The sequence below is a fragment of the Leucopleurus acutus genome, assembly GCF_964270905.1.
Source record: "Leucopleurus acutus genome assembly, chromosome: 2".
Classification (NCBI taxonomy): Eukaryota; Metazoa; Chordata; class Mammalia; order Artiodactyla; family Delphinidae; genus Leucopleurus; species Leucopleurus acutus.
The window spans coordinates 41925202-41952023 of record NC_139143.1 but is presented as its reverse complement, the minus strand read 5'-3'; the positions used below and the strand labels follow the sequence as shown (position 1 = coordinate 41952023).

At 52.5% G+C, this 26822-nt stretch overlaps 1 protein-coding gene across 3 annotated transcripts in view; it reads right to left on the bottom strand.

Annotated features, from left to right (window-relative positions):
• TMCC2 (transmembrane and coiled-coil domain family 2) overlaps window positions 1-26110 on the bottom strand; it is a gene marked incomplete at both ends in the record, with an annotated part of 35326 nt that extends 9216 nt beyond the window's left edge. Inside the window, 2 exons of one of the 3 annotated variants that reach the window (XM_082833388.1) lie at window positions 13635-14165; window positions 25904-26110. In XM_082833388.1, coding sequence (XP_082689514.1) covers window positions 13635-14165; window positions 25904-26110 — 738 coding nt within the window. Of the gene's footprint in view, window positions 1-762; window positions 946-1770; window positions 1798-13634; window positions 14166-25903 lie in introns of those variants that run through there. The other 2 variants (XM_082833390.1, XM_082833389.1) reach the window with 2 other exon arrangements.
• Window positions 26111-26822: the final 712 nt, after the last annotated feature.

Below are 26822 nucleotides of genomic sequence, written 5' to 3'. Positions count from 1 at the left end.
GGGCACTGGGTGGAGGCTTCAATCAGCCTCCTCCTGCAGCCAGCAAGTGCTTCCTCCCGCCCTGAGCCTAAGGGTGACTCTTCCTGGCAGAGCGACACTCCTCTCATCTAGCCCTCGGATTCCAGTCCTTTCTGATAGGTCCACCCCTTGGTTCTGGTCAAAACTACATCCTCGGCTCAGCCGCCTCATTCCCTGCCCTGCTGAAAACAATGCCCTTTTGTCCACACAAATGCCCTGCTGTGCTGTTCCCTCTGCCTCCTCATACCCACACCCTGGCTGGAACCCCGGAGCTGCCCTCCCACCTTGGCGCCTCCTTTATTCTCAATCCTCCAAATTCTCCCAAAGCTCCAAGCACCCAGCACTTTGCTCCTTCCGGACCCTCCTACTGGGATCGTGCTCACTGGCCCTTCACATTCCTCCCTCCCGGTCACTGTTTCTCTGTAGACAGAGGGAGCCACAACCAGGAACACCCCTTCCGCTTAATTTCATGTCAGCTCCTCTGGCCCCACGCGTTGTGACGTCTGTAGGTTTCTGTGCCAGGGCTCCCTCACCCAACCCCAAGGGCCCTGCCAGCACCCGTCAGCCTAAGCCTGGAGGCCTGGTGTTCACCCCTCCTCCCTTCTCCCATCTCTATAATGGAGAGAGAAGAGGAGAGGGGGCCACAACCCAAGAGACTGGAGGGGAGCACAGCCCACCTGACAAACTCCAGAAATGGCTTTCTTCCATCCCCCAACCCCACCCCCATCCCTACCAGGGCCTCACCTGTGTAGGTACCGTTTCCCAAAGCCGTGCTGGTGTTGGGGTACCAGGGGCCCTGAGGCCCCAGCTTTCTGCAGGCTGTGCCAGGCCCCCGGGATCACAGTCCCTGGGCAGCGCTGGGCTTGCCAAGGAAAGCCGGGGTCTGCGAGCAGGTGTGCCGGAGCTCCCAGGCTCTGCAGCCGCCATCTCCAGTCTGAGGCCCAGCCTGGGGATTAGGGGCGGATTGCGCTGGGAGATTTCTCCCTCCCTTGGGCTCACGGCTGCTCCTTCCCATCTGGGAGGAGACAGGGAGGATCACCAAGCGGGTGCCCTCCTTCACCCTGCCCATCCCCAAGTCCAGCTGTTGCCACTATGAGCCCAGTGTTCATGAGGACATCCAGGTGTGACAGACAGCAACTCCTGCCTGGGGGGCAGGTTGGGGAAGCACATGGCAACACGTGCACCTGCATCTTTCACCCAACCGGATGGATGCTCCGCCCCTCCCCTCCTCTCCCCGCCCCTCCCCTCCTCTCCCCTCCCCTCATGCACAAACAAATGCCTCGCACACAAATGCCTCTCACCGTCAGAAGCCCCTCTCACAAACAGGCACAGTCCCATCAACTCCCTTTTTCAGCCTCAGAACAGAAGTGGACCTCCTAGCCAGGCTTCCAGGATGGAGGCAAGCTCTTCAAAGCCAAAAAGGCTGGAGCCTGGAGGGGACTCTCTGGCAGATGCTAACACAGCCAGCTCAGCCTGCAGTCTTCTGCCTCTTTCCCCGCTGCCCTGCCCACAGGCTGAAGGCACCATCACTCCCAAGGCTTCCTCCCTACTCCAATAACTGCCTGGAGGAAGCAGACAGTAGCCAGCCTCACCAGGGGATTTCCTCTTCTCTGAGATCCTAGAAATCGACTTTCTGCTCTGGACACCGCTGCCAGCTACTTTCCCGATAGCTTCTACTTCCCATTCGTCACACCCCCCCTCCACCCCACCCCAGCAAAAACACCCAAGATAAAACATGGATGGCAAACTCACAGCCGTCTCTTCCTCCTTGGACTTCATCTTGACAGTCCCAGCAAGAAATCCCGTGAGCGGCCAGCAGAGGGGGCGAGAGACCCACAGTTGCGGAGAGCAAGCTGTAAGGAAGGTGCCGGGGTGGCCAGCAGAGTTCTGGGATCTGCTGGGCCTCTCTAAGGGCAGCTTCCCACAGCAGAATCACCAAAGACGACGCAGATTCTGCACCCACTTGAGCCTGGTGAGAGACTCAGGGCTTAAATATTAAGGATCGGCATGGATCACGCTGACGGGGCGGCCCAAATTCAAGAAGGTGCACGGAGATAAGGGCCCAGTGCTATCTCTAGGGCCCAATGCCAGGGCCCTCAGCCAGAACACCAAGAGCAGAAGTCCCCACACCCTAGGCTCGTGGAAACCTTACAAACATTTGTGGTGGCAATGACTTGGGGTCTGTGAGGACAGGGGCCTAGCAAGGGCAAAACACTGAGGTCCCAAGTTGTGGGGCCGGCTCGAGCATAAGCAGTCAGGGCCATGTGGGGTCAGGGACGCTTCCGGCAGCTTCCCACACCTGTAGATGACCTCCCGCCTACGGCACTTGAGTTTTTTCTTCATGCTTTGGGCATGTGCACTGTTCCTCTTGCATAAACAAGTCTTAAGTCTTAATGATCCCAGGAAGGCAAGGATCAGATCTTAACTATATCCTGGTCCTTCACTGTGTCTAGCGTAAGACTGACCCTCCCTGGTATTGACGTCTGTAGATGACTGCCTGATCTATCCCACTGAGCTGAGATGGAAGGCAGTCCAGCTACTGCAGTCTGTCCTAGGTAGCCACGGAGGCAGCCTGGTCTTCTCACACTCAAGACATCCCTCCTCTGCCCCCCACCCCCTTCTAGGCTCCGCCAAGCTAACATATGTAACCTTTTCTTACAAGCAAAACGGGGGGCGGGGAGGAGAAAAAGGAGAAGGCAGTAGCAGCAGAAGCCCAGAGGCAAGGAGGGGGCTGAGTAAGCCGAGCCCTGGGGCTCTCATGACACCTCACAAGGTCTCACTCCCCAGCTGCCCAGGATCATGAAGGCTCAGAAGCACCACGAAGAGGTTCCTTCGAGGCCTCACTGCACCACCAAGATGACCCTGAGGTGGCATCTGGCGTCTCCCTAATGGGAGGGTTCAGCTCCCCTCCAGGGACAACTCACCCATCAGCACAATAACTGAAGAGCAGGAAAAAGTGGGGTGGCGCTCAGGGTGAACCATTAGTCTGCTGAGAGAAAAGGGACGAACAGGAACCGGGGTGATGTCTGCCAGGCAAACCAGCAGCAGAGAGGTCCCTTTTCCTCCAGAGTATGTTCTCGTCTTAACATGTCTGAAACGTTCCCAAATCTGCCAGGGATGCAGAGCTTCCTGCCCTGGGGGTGGGAAGCAGGAGCCCAAGGTGCCATGACGTGGTGGAAAAGGTGATGACCAGGGTGTGGGTCTCAGCTCCATACCTGCTATGGGAGCTTGGTCGAGTGAGCACAGGCTCTGTGACTCAGTGTCTACCGCTGCACTGGGAGGAGTGCGTGAAGGTGGGGGGGCTTGGAAAGCCCCGGCAGGAGAGGAGTGTGTTGCAGGAAGACACCTCGCTCCCTGGGGGCAGGCTACACCTTTCGGCCCACGGCAGAGGGCTCGGGTCAGAAGGCCTGCTGTGACTCCTCATCCCGCCACTTGCTAGCAATGCGGCCTCCACAGGCCCTGTACACGCCTCTTCACAACTCCAAGAGGAGGCGGCAGCACCCACAAAGCAGCAGTCTGGAGAAAAAGGCCTCAGGGATGAGACCAGTGGCATCCGGAGCTGGAGGAGAGGGTGGGTGAGCTGAGCCCTGGAGATTCTCTGCAGCTCAGCTGCAAAATCATACATATGATCCTTATCTCCCAGGGCTGTAGGGAGGGGAGGATCAAATGGGAACATGAGTAAAAATGCCTGACACATCATAGGTTTTATTGAAATAAATGACTAAAGACCTAGCAATCCTGGGCATATACCCTGAGAAAACCATAATTCAAAAAGGGCATATACCCTGAGAAAACCATAATTCAAAAAGACACACGCATCCCCATGTTCACTGCAGCTCTATTTACAATAGCCAGGTCATGGAAGCAACCTAAGTGTCCATCGACAGATGAATGGATAAAGAAGATGTGCTACATATATACAGTGGAATATTACTCAGCCACAAAAAGAAACAAAATTGAGTTATCTGTAGTGAGGTGGATGGACCTAGAGTCTGTCATAAAGAGTGAAGTAAGTCAGAAAGAGAAAAACAAACACCGTACGCTAACACGTATATATGGAAACTAAAAAAGAAAAAAAGGTTCTGAAGAACCTAGGGGCAGGACAGGAATAAAGACGCAGACATAGAGAATGGACTTGAGGACACGGGGAGGGGGAAGGGTAAGCTGGGACGAGGTGAGAGAGTGGCATGTCCATATATACACTACCAAATGTAAAATAGATAGCTAGTGGGAAGCAGCCGCATAGCACAGGGAGATCAGCTCGGTGCTTTCTGACAACCTAGAGGGATGGGATAGGGATGGTGGGAGGGAGATGCAAGAGGGAGGAGATATGGGAACATATGTATATGTATGGCTGATTCACTTTGTTATAAAGCAGAAACTAACACACCATTGTAGAGCAATTATACTCCAGTAAAGATGTTAAAAAGAGAAAGAAATGACTAGTCCTGAGGCTCCTTCACATGCGTATGTACACACACACACACACACACACACACACACACACCCCACAGTTATTCTAGGAGGTGCCTGGAAGACTCCGCCTGGGACAGAAAAAGCCAAGTAGCTACATACGGAGCAAAGTTGAGAGTGGCAGCGGACACAGGAAGAGCTGCAGCTGCACTAAAGCGACAGGCTATGGAAAGACATTAGCCACCGAGCAACTGGCCTTGTGCAAAGAGAAGTGCTGCTGGGTAACCGCCACCAAGTGTGCTTCCTGGCAAGTCCTGGCTGCCCTGCCACCTCCTCTTTGGCCTGGCAGAGACAGGCTCCATCTGAGCAGGGGGACAGGGCAGTTGCTGGCCCTTCGCAGGCTCAGGCAGCTGAGCCAAGGCAGGCGTCTCCGGCCACACTCTTTCCGCTCTCGCAAGTTACCCTGAGTCCAGGGCGACAGACGGGCTCCCGTCATCCTGGAAGGGGACCCTGGAAGGAAGCCTGGACCCTGAAGGAAGCCCAGGTCCTGTACGCCAGGCTCTCCTCTGCATGCCCAGCAGGTTTCAGCCCTCTCTTTCCCCGGGTTCCCCTTAATTTAGTTTTTTCTTCCTCTTCCCCTCGTTTTCATGCAGTGCCCCTTCTTTCTTTAATACTCTTAAATATTAAGTTTTTTCTTGTCTCTTCCTTTGCCATTGTTATTACTCTTCAGGTCCCCACACCCACCCCCCACAACACACATTCTTTAAAAAAATCTTCTTATTTTTCTTTCTTCTGCGGGGGGGGTGGGGAAGCACACACACACACACACACACACACACTGAAGGGTGGGAAACCTGAGAAGTCATAGGCTTCAGGAGCAAAGACTAATGCTGAAGAGCAGCTAAATTTAGTAGCTTCAAATACAAGGTGATGTCTTCAAAACATTTCAGGCTCCAAATGTGCTGTGAAAATCTCCCGGTTAGGATTCCTCCATGAAAGGCTGGCAGCTGCCCCAACGCTCACCTCTTGGAAATGGGGGTTTGGGAACTGGTCAGTACTCAGAGGTCCCTCTCCTAACACTCACTCTTAGAGCCAGCCAGTTGGTGCATTTTCTTAGAAACTCATGTCACCAAAGAGCCCGGCTTCCCTCTGGGGACACACAGGAGGAAGGGCCACCTTCTTCAGGGTGAACTAGAGCAACTAAGGTGGGCGCATTTCCTAGGAGCATGTGGAGAGGCTCGGCCACATGAGCTGGAAAAGCAGACAGGAAAGGCCAGAGTAGAGAGCGCTGCAGGGCGTGCACACACCACACCACCTTGCAGCTGCTTCCAGGGAGGGAGGAGGCCATCTCTTTCGCCCATGGGTCCTCGCCCTGTCTAATGCCATGGACACTCCTGTTACAGAGTTCATGATCATGAGCCAGACGCCGGGCAGTGGAGAGGACCACACCTAGGTCCCTTTTAGGAAAATCAAATCTGGTGCCAGCTGGGTAGGAAAGAGGGACAATTTCCATGCCTTCTATAGCCACTCTATTTCCCTGGGGGAGGCGACACTGGGAACAGGCCTGGGAGAAAGTGACCCAGAGAGGAAGGAGTGTCTCCTTTTTGGGCAGTTTTTAGGAAGCAAAGCGCCCTCCGCCCCACCCTATTTGCCAAGAATAATTTAGAATGACTCCCTTCTAAAAGCAGAGGACTGAAACATAGAACTCTTGGGGCGTCCTGCTGACTCAGGGCTCAGAGGTCACCATGAGCTGACGTGATTCAATGAGAAATGTATGTGAAAGCAAAGCGGTCTGCAAACTGCAGCATGCTGGCCAGTGGGCTCAAAGGGACACGCCAAAGGCCATGGTTGGCATGGCCTGGGGGTGTCCACAATGCCCTGAACCCTTGAGGAGCCAGTAGACAGGCATGGCACCCAGATAATATTTGGGTCTGAAGCTGCCTTCTCAGGCAGCAAAGAAACCTTATATAATGAAGTTAATATTACAGAGCACTTTTCTTTCCAGGGCAGGGTTCGCCTTTCCGGCCACCCAAAGGAGGCCTCCCGGTCACAGTATCACTTAGGATCTGATTTAGCTTCTGCGGATCATGCTGAATTATTCACTAGCTATGGATACTGGCCCAGCTCTGGGGTCCCGGTGGTGGGGTACCTGAAGTGAGCACACTCCCCAAATCCAGACTTGGAGGAAGGTCAAAGGGACAAAAGAATCAGGGGCACCAGACTCAGGATGCGGAGGATGTGGGCGCAGGAGCTGGGGCGGCGGGAGGGCTGGAGGCAAAGAACAGTCAGACAAGCTGCCTGCAACACCCCAGCGCCTGCCACTGGAGAGAGAAGGGAGGTCAGAGAAGGCTTCTGTTCCCAGGAACTTTGCTCACTGCCTCCAGCCCTCACTGCAGTTCAGGGGAGCCCTCGGTTCCCTAGGAGCCTAGAAGGAATGCAATGGGGTGTGTGCACTCATCACTGCTCCTGTTTCAGAGTCCTCTGCCCTGTGGCGCATAGAGAAAGCCCAAACTGTGCCTGTGAAAAGAAAGAAGCAGAGCAGGGATCAGGTAAGTGATACTGTATTTCCATTGCCTCATCTGGCACCAGAAGAGACCAGGGTCACGTTTCACATCTCAGGGATGTGGTGAATCCAGGGAGGAATGTGCCCGGTGGCTGGGGAGACCTGTGCTAGCTGCCAGGACCCATGCCCACATCACCAGCGCTGGCTCCTTGTCATCTGGAACAGATGACAGACAGCTCGTCTTGCTGCTTTTATCAGCTCTGTTATCACCCAAACCTTGAGCACACCTTCCACCGGGGCGTGTCTGAGGGGGCTGAGGCTCCTGGCGGGAAGGCTGGGGGCCTGACTGGTGTCTCCCACCCGTGTCTGGGCTGGTAGCATCTCACACACACACCCCACCCCCGGGGTTGTGCTTAGAGTCAGGTGGGTAGAGAAGGCATGACATCAGGTCTTGATAGGTAACTTGGACGGTATCTAACTTCACCCCCTGTACCTAGGGGAATTTTGTACTCCCAGAAGCCAGAGCTAATCCGGAGAGCACTGGGTACTTTCTATCTAGAAAGAAAGTCATGGATGTCAGTAGGGAAAAGACGAATAAAGGCTAGTTCCAGAGGCCAGCTGCCTGCTGGGGCAACTGAGTCCAAAACCCTGCTCTAAAGTCAAGAGGCTTCTGCTGTTCATGATCTCTGGTGTCAGAGCTTTAGGTAAGGGGCAGAGTCACTTCTTCGGCCCCTCTCCTGATTGGACAGGACCCTTAAAAAGCAAGGGGGCTTCACCTGAACATGAGGAACTCAAATCGGACTAAAGGAAGAACTTAACTCACCAGGTACCTCAGATATACTGGTCAACAGGGGCTTTTAATCACTGAGACAGGGAGCAGCAGCTCATGGTGAAGCACAGAGCTGCCCTGCCTTGGCCTGGTGGGCAGCTGGCAGCGTGGGCACTGCCTTGGGAGGCCCTCCTGAGGCCGCTGGGCTGGCTGCCCCTCTGCCTAAGGAGCCTTTCCACACAGAGGAAGAGAGAAGGGAAGAGGGGATGAGAGAGGGTGGAAGAGGGGAACAGAGAAGGCAGCTGTCCTCCCCAGCCACTGGGTGTGAGTCCAGGCTGGCACGGACCGGCGCATGTACACGAGCGACTGAACGGAAAGAGTGTAACGCAGCTCTAAAGGTGGATGCGTTTGTGTGGACAGGCCAATAGGCCAGCCGGACAGGGCCCCGTCGGCCTCCCACGGAACCTGGGCGACAACTCAGACACATCAGGAGGCCTCACAGATGGACAGTCCAGCCTCCCCCAGCTGCCGAGGGAACCTGTTTGGAAACCTCTCTCAGCAGAGCTGGCCCCACCCACCTCTGAACCGGCAGGCTTCCAGACATTAAAAAAACCAGGCTCCTCGACACCTGCCAAGACCTGTCTTCTTGGCAAGAGCCTAGGGCTAAGGGCAGCCCCTCACCTGCCATTCCTCAGAGTAAACAGGGGTGCTTATTTATGCCCCTTATTTATTAGGGCAGAGGAGAAATCTTGTTGTTGGAGAAATCCAGCGGGGGAGTGTACAGGACAGGCTGTCCAGAGTCTGCTCTGGTTTACGTGATGAGCGGAACGTCCCTGGTCTCCCCGTCTGGGGCCTGGAGATAACACCTCCATGAGGCCACGGGGAAGCGACCATCGTGGCATCATCTCCACACTCTCCCCCTCACCCCTCAGCACCTGGTCCTCTCTCCGGCCCTGCCTACCCTCGAAGCCAGGGGGCAGCAGGCTGGCCTGTCGGTAAAGTCCTGCTGCCACTGAGCATTCCGTGCTGGTCTCCTAAGGCTCTGGACATCCCCTGTGAGCTTCAGGCTTCCACCACCCCAACCCACGCTGCTCCTCATCTTCTGGGGACCAGCCACACTGCACAGACGGGGAAGGATGACCAGGGCAAGGTCAGGGGCCAGGCTGGTAGAGCTGGCTGTGAACTCAGCACTCCTGCACTCTTCCTCTCCCAAGACCCTCCAGCTGGAACACCTTGCACAAGCCTTCTGAATGCGGCGACAGCTGGAGAGAGCTTTTGAACAAGGCCGAGAGCGAATCAATGACCAAGCCAAACGTGGGAGAAAGGGAAAACAAGCCTCTGACCCCTGCAAGGGCTAATCCACTCTCTGAAAGTCTGGGAGCAGGTTATCAAGGCAGGACAGAAGAGTTGCTAGATTTTCCGGAGTGTACACTATGTCTTCTAGGAACTGCTGCTCAGTTAAAGAGAGACCCGGAAGGGGGGCGAGACTCATCTGCTGAGGAACCAGGAGGGCCAATTCCTCTGCCACTGCACATATAACCAGCGGTCCCTGCTGAAAACTCCAGGGCCCAGATTTCCAGAGGTTAAGGCCACACGCAGATGGGGAACCCAGATGTCACCTGCATTCTCTATTTACCTGCCGATGCCCCAGGGCACCAATAATGATGACTTAATTTTTCCACTTTATAGACATAAGACAGAGAGTGGTTACCTTGCTCAGTGTCACACAAATAATAGAAAGCAGAATGGCGAGGTTGAGATGACAATCTGTTTTTGTTTTGAAAGGGGAATCATTTAAGACACAACCTTGAAGACAACCAAGTAGATCTGGAGGGAACAAATGACAGGCGAACAACATCACTAAGACTGAGCTGCTTCCTGGGACTGTGAACGCTTCTCTGTGCCTCTGCCGCACCCCTGCTCTCCGTGGGGCTCCAGGCCCCCTACTTTCTTAGGGAGGGGCCGGGGTGAGCCTCACAGGACAGCTAAGGAACTTTAGCTGCCTCCCGGGTGTTTCAGTAATTCAACCCCTGATAGGGCCGGCTCTGGTCTGAAAGTCAGCTGCTGAGCTCTAAACAATGGCAAGGGGTGTGGGTAGTGGGGGAGGCTTATGAATTAAAAATAGATGTTAGTAATCACCAGGGAGCTTGCAGAGAGCATGTGGGGCTATGTTTACTAGAGAGAGAAGAATCCCTTCTATTCATGCCCAGAGACCAGGGTGGAACCACCACCAGCTTATCACACCAGCCAACGGCCTCTGGGTTTGGGGGAGTCAGCTGACCATGCAGGGTTTACTGATGGCTGGAAGACCCCCTTCCTCAGGACATGGAGGGACCCCCTCTTCTCAGCATCCCCCAGGGCCACGGCCATCCCTGGGGGGACAGCGCCAGATCAGAAAGGATGTATAACTGAAGGGGAAATTGCAACCAAGAGATAAAGCCACCGTCCTTGGGCTGAGGCAACCCGCTCATGATGGAAATTGCACAAAATGGTCCCTGGCGGTTTTAGTGACTTCAGATCTCAGTCTGGTCTTGTGGACATGCTAGAAACATGGGGTCTAGTCTCCTCTCTGCCATGAACTGGCTGGGTGCCCTTAGGCAGGCAGCTTCCTGATTCCTATAGGCCTCAGTCTGCTCATGTGTGACATGGAGATAACAGTACCTGCTCTGACAACTTCACAGGGATGTTATTAGGAGTAACCAGGGAGTATATGTATGACAAAGCTTCGGAAAGATGAAATTTCTCAATAAGGATATAAAACAGTCATAGGAATAACCATTTTCCCCATTCCCAGCCTGAACCCAGGGACCCTTCCCCCCCGTGTGCTCACCCAAGTCTCCTGGCCTGTCTTCCACCAGCAACAAGAACAGAACCCTGCCACTGTCACCTCCTGGATACCGTGGGGGCGGCGTAAAGACCAAACGGGAGCCTGCAGAGAAGCTCCCCAGCTGATGGGCTCCCCACCCCCTCCCCCCTGCATTCCCAGTCAGCAAACATCAACAACCCCTCACCAGCCTCCGAAAGTGCCTACCGCGCACCCGCTCGCACAGCCTCAGGACTACAAGGTTCCCGTTCTCCCTCCTCGCTAAACAGCTCTAGGACCAGAGACCCTGGCTTGACAGGACTGTACTAATTTGACTTTCAAAATGTCTCCGCTGACTCAGCAGTGAGAGGCGGGCTTGGTAGCTGCTGCAAACAAAATACTTGCTCCCTGAGAATCCCCTGCAGTCCAGTGGTTAGGGCTCGGCACCTTTCACTGCCGTGGCCCGGATTCAATCCCTGGTCGGGGAACTAACACCCCACAAGCCAGGCTATGCGGCCAAAGAGAAAAAACTTGCTCATTAAGGGCTGAACAACTGGCTCACCCTGTGGGTCCCTCTGGGTCTCCCTTCCCTCCACAAGGCCACGTTTCCCTTTTAGCCGACACATCCAGATCTCACTCTTGGCACAGACTTCTCTGTAGTTAAAACTAAGCTTGCAGATGGTCCAGTGCCATCGTTTTAAATACTCTCTATATGCTGACAACCCCCAAGTGTCTGCCTCCAGCCTGGGTTTCTTCCCAAGATTCCAGACTCCGACATCTGACTGCTTATTTGGCCTCCCCGTGTGGATGTTCAACAACCATCTCAAACGTAACGTGTCCAAAGACGAGCTCTTATTGCTGCCCCACAGCCCCTCCAGATACCTGGTCCATGTGCTGTCTTCCCCAACTCAGTTAGGCAATTTCTTCCTTCCAGCTGACAGGCCAAAAGCCTGTGAGCCATCGCTGCCTGCTCCCCTTCTGTTGTGCCCCACATCCATCAGGAACCTTTGTAGCTTGATCTCTGAAGCAAATCCAGAATCCAGCCACTTCCCCCACTCTCCCCTGCAGCAAGCCACTGCCACCTCACCCCTGGAGGCTTCCAGCAGCTTCTAGCCAGACTCCCTGCTCACGCTGTGGCTCATAGCCTTGTCTCCGCACAGCAGCCCGAGCGGTCTTCTTCAAGGGTGTCACTCATCTGTATAAAACCTAATGACTTCTCATCTCACTAGAGAAAAAAGTCAAAAGCCCTTTTCCTGGCCTACTAGTGATCTGTAGCCCTCCCTGCGCATCTTTTAAAAACTAACAAAAACCAGACTGCCTCAACGAATATTGGCCTCCTTTCTCCTCCCCGGAAGAGCTGACCCTCCACTTCCGCCATCTCCTCAATCTACTAAAACTGGTTACTTGCCACAGTTATCAATGATCCCCACTGCTTGATACTATCTACGTACATTTCCAAATCCAGATCTGACCTGTCACTCCTGCTGCGTTTCACTCTGTTGAATACTTACTTCCTCCCTCTTCAAACTCCTTTCTCCTTATACTTCGGCATCATTTCTCTCCAGGTTCACTCCTGCAGACCTGGCTGCTCTGCCCCTTATACGTCATCTCTGTCCTTGGTCTCAGCCCCCTCGACACATGCCCTTCGACCGTCTCATCGCACCCAGGAGTTCAAGCTCAGTACTGGCTCCCAGCGTGCTCGCCCCAGCCCAGACCTCTCCCCCAAGGCACTGCCAGTTGGTACTCTTTAGATGGACAGCTCCCAAAGGCACCTACAACTCAACATGTCCAAAAGTGAATGCATCACTTGGCTCCCAAAACATGCTCCTTCTGTGTTTCCTCAACTAAAGAATGCCCCATTCCTAAAGCTGCTAAGCCAGGAAACTAGAGTCCTCCTCTACTCCTCCTTCGTCTTCCATGTCCACTTTCTCGCCTATACTATCGATGAGAACTGCCAAAGGTCTTCTGAACTTATCTCTGACTTTCCATCCTCACTGCTGAAGCCTAGACTCCGGCAATAGCTCCAATAACGGTTTATTTGACTCCATTCCTGTCCCCCTTCCTAATCTACTGTCTACACTAAGACCCAAAGGGACCTCCTCCTGCCATTTTCCTGCCTAACACCCTTTGATAACTTCACACTACCCCAGACTCAACACGGCAAGGCCTTTTGTGACCTAACCTCTACCTACCTGTCAGCCCCCAAAAGTGCTGGACGCTCCAACGACAATGAAGTCCGGGTAGTCCCTGGCATCAGCTCGCTTGCCTTCGTACACACTATACCGTTCCTCCCCCACCCTTCCTCCCAATTCTCTGGCTAAATTATACTCCTTCTTCAAGATTCAGCTCGATGGCTTCCTCTAAAAGGTCTTTTCCAACAAGCTCCCATATCCTCAACACAGCCTCATCAACCTATCTTGTCCATTCACCAGTCTGCCCCCCCTCTATTCAGTGAGAACAGTACCTCCGGCTTATTCGTTCTTATAGCACATAACAAGTAGGCAAGAAATATCAATACTTATTATATGAATAAAAGAATGAATATAGAGATTCAGAAAGTACCAAACTAGATTTTCTCCTTACCAAACAGCCCTTCATGGATTCCTCCTCTAACTTCTTTGGTTGGTAACAATATTAAAAACCATACTGCGCCAGGCTCCATTCCAAGTATTTGACATATATGAACCCATTTAGTCCTAGAGCAATTCTACTATTATTATCCCCATCTCCAACTGGGAAAACTGAAGTACAAAAAATTAAGTGACTCAGGCAGTAAGTGGCAGAACCAGGGTTGATGCTAGACTGTGCTCTCAACCACTGCACGTATTACCTCATGAGAGCATGTTTAAGGAAAGCAAACCAAAATTACTATCAGCCTGAGCAAAAAATAATTTTCAAAAACAAATCCCCAAACAAACAAAAATCAGCCTTTTGGGGATCATCTCTTGCTTTTGGCTTGTCCTATCTCTGGCTCCTTCAATGAGACACACAGCTCTGCAGATGGCAGCGTGTCCACACCCACCAGGCCAGGCCCCAGCTCAGGTCCTCAAGGCCAGAGGCCCCTGCGCAGGTGGCTCCTGCCTCTGAGTAGCCCCGACCCGGAAGGCCCTCCTCTTGCCCCGCCTCACCTTGTCGCTGAGACCCTCGGCCTCCTCGACCAAGAGGTTGCCACCATCAGCCAGCAGCAGGGACGTGTCAGTGGTGGAAGAAGACCGGGGGCGGCACTGGTGCTGGTGCAGGATGGCGGCCAGGCTGCTGTCCTGGGGGGCCTTGCGCAGCAGGTGGGGGCTGCCACGCTGAGGCTCCAGGGAGCTGCTCTTGGTGCGCCGGCTACTGCCCCCGCTGCCGCCACCCCCACTGCTGCTGTGCAGGCTAGCACCCCGCTTGATGGAGGGCCGGGAGCGGATCTGCTGCAGCACGCGGTTGAAGGCAGTGGGCCTGGCGGGCAGGTCGTGCAGGGACATGGCATAGGAGACGCGGTGCATCTCCGGGGAGCGCTCCTTCTCGTCTGGGGAGTCATGGTCGGACATGCCCTGCGGATGCTGCTGCTGGGAATCCTGAGACGTCGGGTGTTCCCTCTCCCGTGACCGGCGGCGGCCGTGGAACAGGTGCTTGAAGCCGTGGCCAAACATGGAGCCCTCTGAGAGCTGCTGGATTTTCTTAAGGAGGAAAGATGAAGAATCTGGTGAGTGGAAAGCTCTCGAACGCCTAGTCGGTTGCGGGCAGAGGTGAGGGGTCCCTTCCTGGGATATGAGTGTAGCTCCTACAGCCATCTGAATCTGGAAGATCCCCATGAATGTCCTGTCATGCCTTAAAGGTCACCTTGCAGAAAGGTGGCAACCCAGACCAATTCCTCTCATTCACAAAGAAAAGTACCTGTATGGCTTCCCACAGGACATTCCAAATCCACACACGGTTCAGGATTACTGGTCATGATATCCTTGTGCCTACAGTCTGGGGCTCAGTGGCACATGCGGGCAGCACTTGGCTCATGAGGTTTATCCCTCTGGACTGATTCTCCCTCCATCCCCTAGTCCCTTTCTCCTTCCAATTAGGTCCTTCCTCCAGATGCTCTTTTGGCCCACCAAGAATCCATTTCCAAAGACGCCTCATTGCAACACTCCCTGGGAAAATCAGGGTCATACAATCAGGTTATACAATTGTAGCAGATATTGCTAATGACCTACCAATAACTATTCTCCTTTCTTCCTTACCAAATTGCATGGCCTTATTGTGCCATGCTAAAAATTCTTGCTTCATCAGACCCCCTTGCAGCTAGGAGTAGACACGTGACATAGTTTGGGCCAATGAAAAGCAAGGTGAGCGTTTCTGGGGAAACTTTTGCTTACCTAATAAAGGTACTAGCCCTTTTTACTTTTCCCATCTGGAACGTGGAGGCAATGCCTGGAGATGCAGCAGCCGTCTTGCAACTGCAAGTAACTGGCACGACGATGAAGACCTACACACAGATGGTAAAGCCCCCAACAACAGGCCTGGGAACTTGAAGGCCTTATGGAATCACCAACCCAGCTGTGAATGACTACGCTGGGATTCTTGGTTCATGAAATAAACAAGTCTATCTTTATCTGTACAACTCTAGAATAATTTCCTCTTATTTATAGCCAATCTCATTCCTGACATAGCCGTAAAATAAATTTTACTGAAGCTTCCGAGTTGGTGAATACTTCCACATGCCAGGAGGGTGACACATCCCAGTCCAAGGGCCCGAGAAACTCCTGTACTCAAGACCTTCCAAACCTCACCGTATGTGCCTCTTCATCTGGCTGTTCATCTGTATCCTGTATAATAAACTGGTAAATGTTAAAAAAGTAAATAAACTACCTCAATAGGCATACCTTGTAGTGCGGTCGGTAACGTGACCACTTCTTTAGAAGACAATCAGAATACAGTCTTAGTGTCTTTCCACTCAGACTGGAACAAACCAAAGGGGCTCTGGAGCCCAGTGCTGCACTGGCCCCAGCCTTCCCTCTTAGCTCTGCCGCTGAGATGTTCCACCTGCTCCCCAGGCGCCACTGCTCAGCGAGAGGCGGCCCAACCACCCGGCCAGGGCGAGGCAACGTGTGGGATAACTCCAGACAGCTGCTTCTGTCAGGGGGTCGGCTCATGTGGCGGAGCCGAACCCTCGGCAGAAAGCCTCAGAGCCAACAGGAGGAGGGGTGGGACTTTGAGGACCAGGTGAGAACGCCCACTCTGTAACTCCTGAGAGGGAAGCTCAGAACCCAGCCACATGGGGTTCAATGTCTTCATCTGTAAGGAACAACTCATCACCTCAGGAGGCAGCCTCGGTCATCTACGACACCTTGCAAAGAATTACAAGTGCTGGTTTTTCTTTTTTTTCTAGAAACAAACTTACAGAGCAGAAAACTTGAACCATGCAGACACCAAGGAGAAGACCATCCTCAGATCTTCTGAATTAGCTGACCTCACTCTCACTGTTAACTTCACACCTCAGTGTGGTTTGTGCAGACACTACTGTTAAGATGTAAGCTGCACTTACATCTGATGTCAGTAACAATGCACACTATTGCGGATTACGTCAAAGTGCAGGATTTTCCGTTTTCACCTCGTTTGAGTAGCCCCACAATCCTCAAAGTAGGTGGGGCCCTTGTACAACCCATTTTACAGGCCAGATAAGTTATATCATCACAGCTCACCATGAACTAACGGTTTACAGTTTTCAATATGCTCTTTCTCCTGCGTTCTCTCACTTGATTTTCCCAGAAACTAATAAAGGCAACAGCAGCAACATTTCCATTTTTAGGTGAGGAAATTAAGGTGACCATTACTCCTTCTCGAGAATTTAATCCCGGGGCAGCCCCGCAGATGCTAGGTTTCACAGTGCCAGGTCTCCCGACGGGAGCTACCATCTCCTCGGGGCCAGCCTGAGGCAGAGTCTGCTCAGGGTAAAACCACCCCATCCAAGGCAGGCCGGACTGAGGAGCGCACTCCGCCGGACTTGGAAATGGCCGATCCTGCAGCCTCTGGACCAGAGACAGGCCAGGACACCCTCCTCCTCGTCGGGCCCAAGCTGATAGCAGACCATCCTGCAGGCACCGTAGATGGGGCCAGTTGGCTCTGGCATTTGCCCAGCAACTTCTGCTAAATGGTCACATTACATATTACAAATTGTCTTTCTAGCACATTCTATTCCAAGCCTCTTTCTCCTCTCCCCACCACTCCTAGCCTAGTTTCTCCAACACTGAGGCCCCTCTTCCACATCCACTCAGATACAGGGTTCCCTTCAAAAGACGGCACCGGAGTCCCAAGGCATGTCCTCTCCCTGAGCCTCGGGAGAAGGGGGCAGGCGCTGGGGACAGCAGCCACCACTGTCTGCTATACTGCTTTGAATCCTAAAATCCTTGGTCAAATTACTTTTACTATCATACAACAGCATTTTTCAAAGTGCTTTCCAATGTGTGCTGTCACTCTAACCTGACGCTAGCCTAAGCCCAGGAGGCAGGATGTCACAGAGCATCAGTGTCTTCATTTTGCAGATGAAGAAACTGCAGCACAGCACGGTTAAGGGGCTCATCCCAGTCACACAGAAGAATCTCCAACTCCTAGTCTAAGTTACCTTCACTGGCTCACACACTGATCCCGAGACTAAAGCAGATACAGTATTCACATGTGTCCCAGAACAGTATCACAGGCAGGATCAAAACAAAACAAAAATGCCTGGGCCACGGGGGGTTCCGCCCCCTGAACTGCAGCGGTGAATCTTCCCGTGCCACATTGTAGGACTGGGGCAAGACCTGTAACCAGTGTGGGTTTTCCTTTCCCACCTTCCCATCTGTTCTGCAGGTAAAGGAAAGCCAGGGTGACCCCAGGACCTTTGCCCCAGCAGCGCTGAGGAGTCTGCTAAAGTCTATGGTAGAGATGAGGGAAAAGAACAAAAAAGAAGACAAAGAATAATGGGGGGAGAGAGATGGCACCAAATGCAGGGGTTTTTCCCTCACCTATAAGACATGGGCTGGGCTGTTTCTGCATGTGGGTGTCAGGGAGGAGAGAGTTAAGGAGTTTTGACATAACACGGTGAGTAAGTGTTCAAAAAAAAAAAAAAAAGAAAGAAAGAAAGAAAAGGAAACCAGCACATACACATAACCAGCCACAAGTTTTGGAAATGAGGAAAACCATGGTGACTAGCTTGAGGGAACTCAGCCACCAACGCGGCAGAAAGCACCACCTGCTCTGACTAACAGGTTCCAGCTACTAAATGTCACTTGCTTCTCCACATTGACTATTGCTTTTCCCCAGCTGCCAGAAACCATTTTGGTGGCCAAATGAAGCCATGTATTTATTAGGAAAAGAGAGCTGAGACGTTTCAGAGCTAGAGATGAGACACAAACAGCTCTCCTGATCCATGAGAACAAGCAAGGGCTGTCCCAGAACTGCCCAGAGGCCAGAAGCAAGGCAGAATGGAGAGCATCCTGAGGCCAGGTGCCTGTGCCTGGGCAGGTAAATGACAGAAGCTTGCTGTCTTTCCCTGAACTATCTTAAAGGGCAGAAAGGACGCCATCTCCCTGGAGTGCTATCATCGTCTCAGGAAGAAAGCGTAGGCTAGATGGTTTCCGAAAGATCCTTCCTGAGAAGGCTGTGGTCTCTGAACAGTTAGGCTTCATCCCCTTTCCTCCCTGGGTGTGGGTCCCCCAAAGGGGAAGTCTGCTCCAAAAGCTGCAAACACAGCTGCATGAGGTCAAAAGTAAAATGCTTCGGGGTGCAGTGACTTTGGCACCATCTGGTTTAAAATAGCCAGAAGCAGCTTCTAATTCCTCCAAGTCCCTGTGTTCTTAACAACTCCCATTAGAGCTGAAAGGATCTTTAAAAGTGACACTAACCTAGAGTTAATTATCCCACCTGGCAGCTGACCGCAGAGCTGACTGCACATCCCCTCCTCCTGCCTGGGTTTGAAACTCCCTCTGCCCCACCACAGGTCCGGCTGGGAGGGTTCAGGGGGTGATTGGGTTACCGTGAGCCTTAGCAAGCCTAGGTCGCCAACGTTCCTCTATTTATAGGGTCTCTATGGAAACAGGGCCAGCATTAGAGAGCTAATCGCTGTAAAAAAACCCACAGAGTCCTACTCTGGAGATACAAAGTGGATTGCAGAAGTCTTCAATTGCCCTTAGGAGGCCTTGGATGGGGAGCCTGGGGTTGGAGCAGGAGAGGAACTGCCACCCCAGGTTTGGCGCTGATGGCCACAATGATGAAGAGTGAGCGGCTGCAACTGTTTCTCTTAGAAACACAGTGATGAAAGATTTTTGGAAGCATTTTTTTCTTCCCCAGCATCCCAGCTGACATTAAACAAACAGATCTCAACTCAGGGGCAAGTGATTTCCCCATTCTCAATTTTATTTTAATTCCTCATTCCTTTAGGCTCAGAGAATTCTGCCCGAGCCAGTGCAAGTCAGGCAAGGTGACCTCATGCAGCGGATCTTAAGGCAGAATCGGCTCAACTTTTATCAGCATAAAAGATTTTTCTTTTAATGATTTTTTTTTGATGTGGACCATTTTTTAAATCTTTATTGAATTTGTTACAGTATTGCTTCCGTTTTTTTTTGTTTTTTTTTGCGGTACGCAGGCCTCTCACTGCTGTGGCCTCTCCTGTTGCGGAGCACAGGCTCCGGACGCGCAGGCTCAGCGGCCATGGCTCACGGGCCCAGCCGCTCCGCGGCATGTGGGATCTTCCCGGACCAGGGCACGGACCCGTGTCCCCTGCATCGGCAGGTGGACTCTCAACCACTGCACCACCAGGGAAGCCCTTGCTTCCGTTTTATGTTTTGGTTTTTTGGCCGCGAGGCATGTGGGAATCTTAGCTCCCCAACCAGGAATTGAACCCACACCCACCTCACTGGAAGGTGAAGTCTTAACCACTGGACCGCCAGGGAAGTCCTAAAAGATTCTGATTAAAAGTATCTTCGCGGTGTGCCCTCTCTCTGCCTCTTATCCTACACTCCATTCACTGCCCCCCGTCCCATACAGCCTGTCTGACCATGCCGGTCTAAAGTGACCTCACCACCCTGCTCTGAACTCCTGCTCTGAACTCGTCATCTGCACCACTCATCTCGCAATTAATCATGTTCTGCCTTGTGACACGGCTCTGTCAAACTGTTATCCAACTTTTCACCTGCTTCTGGATGGAATCCTCCATGAGCAAATGGAGGGCAGGAGCTATAACATCTATTATCTTTGTGCCCCCAATAGTAGGGGGAGAGACCTTAACACAAACATGGCCATTGCTACTTAATTATTTTCTGAGTGGAAACTGTGTGCATCTACAAGACCATCTTAAAAAGGCGATTTAATCCTTAGACAACTATCTTTTCCAAAGATTTAAAATGCTCATTCACACAGTTTTTTGTGTCTAACCCAGATCCCTCCTGCTGCAGTTAAAACCTCGTCTCAGTCTATCATCTTAGTAATTGCCTGGAAAAAGATGAACACAGGGCTTCCCTGGTGGCGCAGTGGTTGAGAGTCCACCTGCCGATGCAGGGGACACGGTCCGTGCCCCGGTCCGGGAAGATCCCACATGCCGCGGAGGGGCTGGGCCCGTGAGCCATGGCCGCTGAGCCTGTGCGTCCGGAGCCTGTGCTCCGCAACGGGAGAGGCCACAGCAGTGAGAGGCCCGCGTACCGCAAAAAAAAAAAAAAAACAAAAAAAGATGAACACAGACCCAGGAGCCTGAATGTGTTTACTGTCCTCACAAATGGCTTAGGTCAAGGCTTAATGTTCTCACAGCCAGCTTTGTTTTCCAGGTGGACATCATTCAGCCAGCTTGGCTGGAATAAGGAAGCTTTTAGCCATTTGGTTTGAAAAGTCAAATATTGTCTTTCTCACACAATCACAAAACATAACTGCAATCCCTCAACAGCTTTGTTTTAACTTTTCAACATGCAGAGAGGCTTAAGTGTTTGTCTGATAAAGGTGGACCCTGCCTAGTATGGCCTCATTCTAAGAATGCACCCTCCTCATCCATGAGCATTTCAAAGCGAGATGTCTTTCTTAGAGGAGAGATGAAAATAGGCATGAATTTTGAGTTGGCCTCCAAGACCACCACTGAGAAGCCACCTGAGATATTTTTCCCCCTGCTCCTGACACCCACACTTTTTTAAAACTTCAACCCCAAATTCAGGTCCTATCAAATGTTTCAATTCCTTGTTGACGGAGAGATTCTTGTTAATGGGATTGGCAGTTAAGACAATTAAATACACGAAAAGCAGCACATTCTGTAAATGCCGACCGAGCCTGCACGACAGTTCCCACTGGAACAAGGGCAGCTGGGAATTCATCTAGAACCCAACATGTGGCAGGAGAACAGACAGCTTCGTTCACCACATGCTTTCCCGTCGGCCACCAATTCCTCCTCCCAAGCCCATATCCAGCGCTGCTCTGAAAATTCCTGATGGCAGAGGGGGTAGGAGAGGGACAACCCCAGGCCTTAGGACCCTCTGCCCTCCTCACATTAGGTCCAGGTGGGACAAAAACAGGCACCCTCTGCATTCTTCACCACCCTCCACTGTTCCTGACTATTTACAGGGCTGGGGAACTGCTGTCCAGTCAAAAAAGGGCACTGACTTTACAAAGGACCTGGCACGTGCCCTTTCACTTCCCCCACTTAGAAAGTGCTCTCCTCTTCTTTGGTAATTAACGTCTCCACCCTTTACAACTTGCTCTAAGTTCACCTCTTCTGATGAAGCCCATATGTTTCTGATTCCATCAGTGATGCTCGAAGCACCCTCAAACTTACATGTGCTTCAACGGATGACTTTCTTGCAAGTGCTTTACCCTGTTTGCCTGGAGGCAGAGGCAGTGCCTGCTGCCAAAGAACTGATTTCCCATTTCCTTGTGCTTAGGTCTACCGCAATCCTACCTCCCCTGATGAAACCTCTCCCAGGGGTCCTGCTCCCACCTGAGGCTGTGGGAATCTTCACACCTGAACATATCACTTCTGAAGGAGAGCTGGGGGCCTCATGACGCAGCAAGGCCACATAGAGCCCTGCCCTACCATCAGAACCCTTCCTCAGGGTCCCAGAGCACACACAACCCTCCATCCCGCCCGCATTCCCACGAAGTCGCCTGTCTTCTCCATTGAAAAAGTGGAGAAACTGAGGCCCATTAATTTTACTAAAACCCTGGGCCTTAAAAATAAATAAATAAAAGATAAAAATAAGCAGGGGCTTCTTGGGAATGTCAATGTTCTCTCTCTTAATTTGGGTGGCAGGTAGACGGGGTGTCTGTTTTGCTGTTGTTATTTAAGGGGTACATATGTTTTCAGACACTTTTATATGGATGTCGTGTTTCACAATTTAAAACATGCCTTCCCCGATGAAGGCATCAGTATCTGTTAACCCATGAACCCCTTGCTGGCAGGCTCTCTATTGGACCGCTGAACAAACAAGGGGCATCAGGCGCAGGTGACGCATCTGTGATCAGCACAGGCTGCGAGCCAGCAAGGAGAATCGTATAGGATTCAGTTGCGACTTTCCCTCAGCTCTTTGGTTTCTAATCGCTCTTCACTCTGAGCAGACAGGAAGACCAGTGAATGGTGTGGATGAAAGAACCCAAATGAGTCCTGAGTCAAAAGCACTTCAAGGGGCTTCCCTGGTGGTGCAGTAGTTAAGAATCCGCCTGCCAATGCAGGTAACACAGGTTCGAGCCCTGGTCCGGGAAGATCCCACATGCCGCGGAGCAACTAAGCCCGTGCGCCACAACTACTGAGCCTGCGCTCTAGAGCCCCAGAGCCACAACTACTGAGCCTGTGTGCCACAACTACTGAAGCCCGCGTGACTAGAGCCCGTGCTCTGCAACAAGAGGAGCCACCTCAATGAGAAGCCCGCGCACCGCAACGAAGAGTAGCCCCCGCTCACCACAACTGGAGAAAGCCCGCGTGCAGCAACAAAGACCCAACACAGCCAAAAATAAATACATAAAAATTAAAAATAAAAAGCACTTCGAACCAGGATTGGAATGGTGCAACTCAGAGCACCCCCTTCTTCTTCCAGGAAAAAATATTAGTATGGTTCAGAAATCCCTGGAGAAATTGTTTGCAGGGGCTTTTGTGAGGGGAAAGAGAACCTCAGGGGAAGTCTAGGGGAAGGCCTCCAGCCAGCAAACCCAGAGCCTTCCTTTCAGAAAAGGCTGGGGAGAGGTGGAGAGGTCTGCGATTTCCTCCCCTGCCCTCGGGATTCTAAGAGGCATCAGGACAGAGCCAGCTGACTCTCGTGCTGAGCCACTCATCCCAGGCTTCAGCAACATCTACCACATGGTGTATTTTTAACAGGAACGTGTGCTTCGTGTCCCTTTCTGCAGTTTTTCCCTGAGCCCCTCCCACTCCCACTCTCACTGGTACTGCATTTACTTGCCGGAAAATCTTGGTGTACTTTTGGTCAGCCGACACTCTGTGACCAGCAATCTAGCATCTCCTCCCAACTAGCAAGGAACCTGGCAGCAGCAAAGGACTGGATAATGATCACAAATGAATCAAGACATGAACTCAAGTGGTTCAACAGGAATCCAAGCCACACGGGGCAGGGGATGTGACTCTGAATTGTTGGGCTCCTGTTGCAGGAGCGTCTGCCAAGATCACCCCTGAAGGTCACATCAAATGTGTGCAGTAGCTGAGAAGGCCCCCAAAGTACCTGCATACAGTTACAGTTTTATGAGTGCTCCTTTAAGATTGCTGCTTAATTATTTTTCCTTCTTTTCACTGGTCCTCCCCACCCCATAATCACAGATCCCGGGCCACCATAGGAGAAATTTACAGTGCGGTTCTCCACAACACTGAAGGACCATGGAGGGAGACCACGGGAGTCCCTGAAAGCTCTGGCTGCCACTAGCTAGGGCACATTCAGACCAAAGTTCTCTCCTCTCCCTCTGCACAACTTCCTCGGAGGTGCTTCACACAAAGCCTTTTTTTTTTCCCCCCCTTTCTCAAGATGATTTCCTCCATTGCACCTAATCCATCACAATGCCTGGAGCTGTCACAAGAAAACAGAAGTGGGACTTAAGGGACCAAAAGTTCCTATCTCCAAAGTTTAAAATGAAAACAAAAGCAAGCCAGAACTGCTGGTTGCTCCAGGCCAAACACAGGTATGAGACAGGGGGGGTGTTAAAAATCAAACTTACCCCGTTTTGGTACCACCATCAAATCTAAAACAAGTTAGCTTCTACCCAGTGCTAGAGCCGAAGATGGAATTTTTCCATCATTGGAAAACTGTGCCAGCACTGGTAAACAAGTTTGGACACACTTCAATATTCCTGGTCCCTTTCCCCCAGAAAAAAGGCTCAGAAAAGTTGAGTGATGTGCCTGAGATCACAGAGCAAATCAAATTGCGACAGCCCCCAAGTTCATGCCTGGTTCTGAAGTCCCTACGCTGTAAACACGTGATAAAGCAGACAGAGATAAACAGGAAAAGGCCCTGATTGTCTCCCTGTGCTCCCACTGAGCAGGCAGCAGCTAGGTTTTCTCTGGGCTGCCAGCCTGGGTCCACATGCCGGTGGTCACCTCGGTGATACGCTTTCTGGTGGGGGTGGAGGATTACTTGGAAGGACAACATCTTTTCTCACACCTGATCTCAATTTTGGTTCGGGGAAAGTCAGCATTTAACATCAAATGTAGAGTTGTTGCTATGTCTGCCCCAACCAGAATGAGAGTGTCACAAAAAAAAAAAAGAGAGAGAGAGAAAAAGAGAGGGAGTATAAGAGGGTGGAGATGAACGAGCTTCTTTAAGCAGCTTTATCTACAGAGACAAAGACACTGCAGCCCCATACCACAACCAGTCCACCTTCCCTCAGGAAGGCAGCTGGGGGAATGAATGGAGCTGGCCGTTTCCAGTGCTGCCTGAGCTGAAGAGTCGGGGAGTTTCCAAGGCTGCTGCTCGTGGACTCAGCGTGAGAATCCCACCTGGTCAAGGAATCAGGGTTTGCTGGCCAGACCCATCTGGATCGGCCCAGAATGAAGATGAAGTCTGCAGCAGAAGGCTGGCCCCCTCCCCACATCAGCATTAAGAGCAGCTCTTTCCCTTCACCATCTCAGTTAAAACAGGAACCACACCTCCTGACCACACAGGGTGGGCTCAGAAGTGGCAGGTGTGCCAGGTACCAAGGACTTCCTGCGCACAGCCTACCCAGTGGAGCTCATCTTAGACATAAGGCTAGCCCCAAAACTCTGAAAAGGACAGCAGCAAAACCAGAGGTCACATTCCAATAACTACCACAAATTTTTAAAGTACATACATGGAGGTAGCAGTCACCTTCTCACCCCTCCCCAAGAAACACAGACAGGTAACACACAGGTAAGAGCACACTCACCTGCGCTCTAAACTTCCTGACTCTGTGCCGCTCAGGCCAAACGAGGAATGTCATTGGTTTATTCTGGTGAGCTCCTTAGTGGCTGCTGCCATAGGATACAGGCTTTATTTAACATAACGGTCGGAGTCCTTTTGCTCCCCTAGCTAAGACCTTGCACCCTCTCTGGAGAAAATGACCCCAGGCATCAATCTCCGATGCATCTAAGTTCCTTCCTTGGGCTGACATCTCTCTCACCACTGTGGTGAGCTGGCTTGAGAAGCCTGAGCCTGCAGTCCCTGTGGCAGCTCCAGCAAAGGTGCATTATTTATCACAGCTGCTGTTTTAATTAATATAGAGACATCCAATACAGCTCAATAATTGTCTCGGCAACCTCAGGCTGGAAAATAAAGGACTCCCAGCTGCATGCAATCTCCTCTTTCGGATCCTGGTTCTAAATGCCGGCTCTGCGTGTGTGCAACTTGAACCGAGGCCCCAAACCAGCCTAAGCACTAAGCGGCCACCTGTCAGTTCTCCACGCTGGGGTTGGTTTAGCAAGCGGGCAGGGATCTCCAAGCACTAGCTTAACCTCTGGCTCCACCTAACGGCAAGAAACCCACACTCCCCTTTCACAGATGGACAAACTGAGCTTCACTCCAGGAAGGTCCCCAAAGGAGGAAACTAATTCAGCAAAGGAAACTAACGGCCTTTTGCTTGGGCTCCCACGCTGTCGTTGTCTTCCCCTGCCATTTTACAGGAGGGAAAGTGATGTCAACTTTTTAGTTAGCATCTTGGATTTCTCCAGCCCTTTGTCTGCGAATAGCACTTCACACACATTATTCAAACAATCTCGGATGCGTAAGTCACTAGAACGTCTGCTGAATAATGAGGAACAAACACAGAGGCCCGAAATAAGCTGAAAGAAAGAGGCACAAATGGTACCTGACGTCCAGCACAGGGTCTGGCCCAACATCCGCTCATTCTCTCTGACCTTTGTCTGGCTTCCCCATCACTTTTATCCTGTTAAAGCACTTCTGCGTGGGGCGGGGAAAGCTAAGTCGCCGGCTGGACTCGTAAGGGGAGGGTCTGCGCTCACCTTTAAATCGGGAGGCTTGCTTCGGGGACCCGGGTTGGGCGCCGCGGCAGCGCCCGCATCCGAAGTTGGCCCGCCAGCGGAGTTAGCACCCGTGGCCTCCCCAGGCCGGAGGTCCGCGCCCGGCAGGTGGCAAGCTGCATCTTCCAGCCCAGCTCCATCCTCCTCACCCTGTTGTTGCTGCAGCTCGTCCGATTTGCACCTCTTCATGGTGTATGTGGGTCGGCAAGGGGAATCTGTCCTTCCAGCGCGCCTTCTTGGGGGAGACCGCACCCCCTCTTACACTCAGAAACGAGGCTCGGGGTCTAAATGATTAACGAGGAGGGGAGTCGGCGGATCACAATTTCTTGAATTAAAAAAATAAACCTTTTTAAAGGAGGGTGAGAGAGGGGAGAGGAGGGGAGCCTTGGTTACAGCTTGGAATAGTTCATTACGACCTGGGGAGCGGAGACAGATCACAATCGAGGCTGGGCAGCAGGAGTCCTTGGGCAGTCATTGGAGCGGGAGGAGATAGCCCCCAGCCCCCAAACTTTCTGCTTCAGGGCAAGGGCCGGGCGGAGGGGAGCTGGGCGGCACAGCGCATCCCTCCCGGCGGGCCGGGCTGCTGGGCGCGGCAGGCATGGCGCGGCCGGCCGGGCAGGTCCTCGTCGGCAGCCCTCGGCGCCGACTGCGGCCCCCAGCCCTGCCGCGAGCCCCCGCCCCACACTGGCCGGCAGCGCAGCCCGCAGCTCGCCGCGCCCCGCCCCTCCCCCGCGCGCGCGCGCTAGACCCACTCCCCGCCCTCCGCGCCGCCTGCTGCAAAGCCTCGACCGCCGCCAGAGCCAGCGGCAAGCGCGCAACCTACCCCGCCCAGTGCCTCGGCCCGGGAGGGGGAAGGCGAGGCAAGGAGGGAGTGACAACGGCAACGGGCCAATGGGAAGCC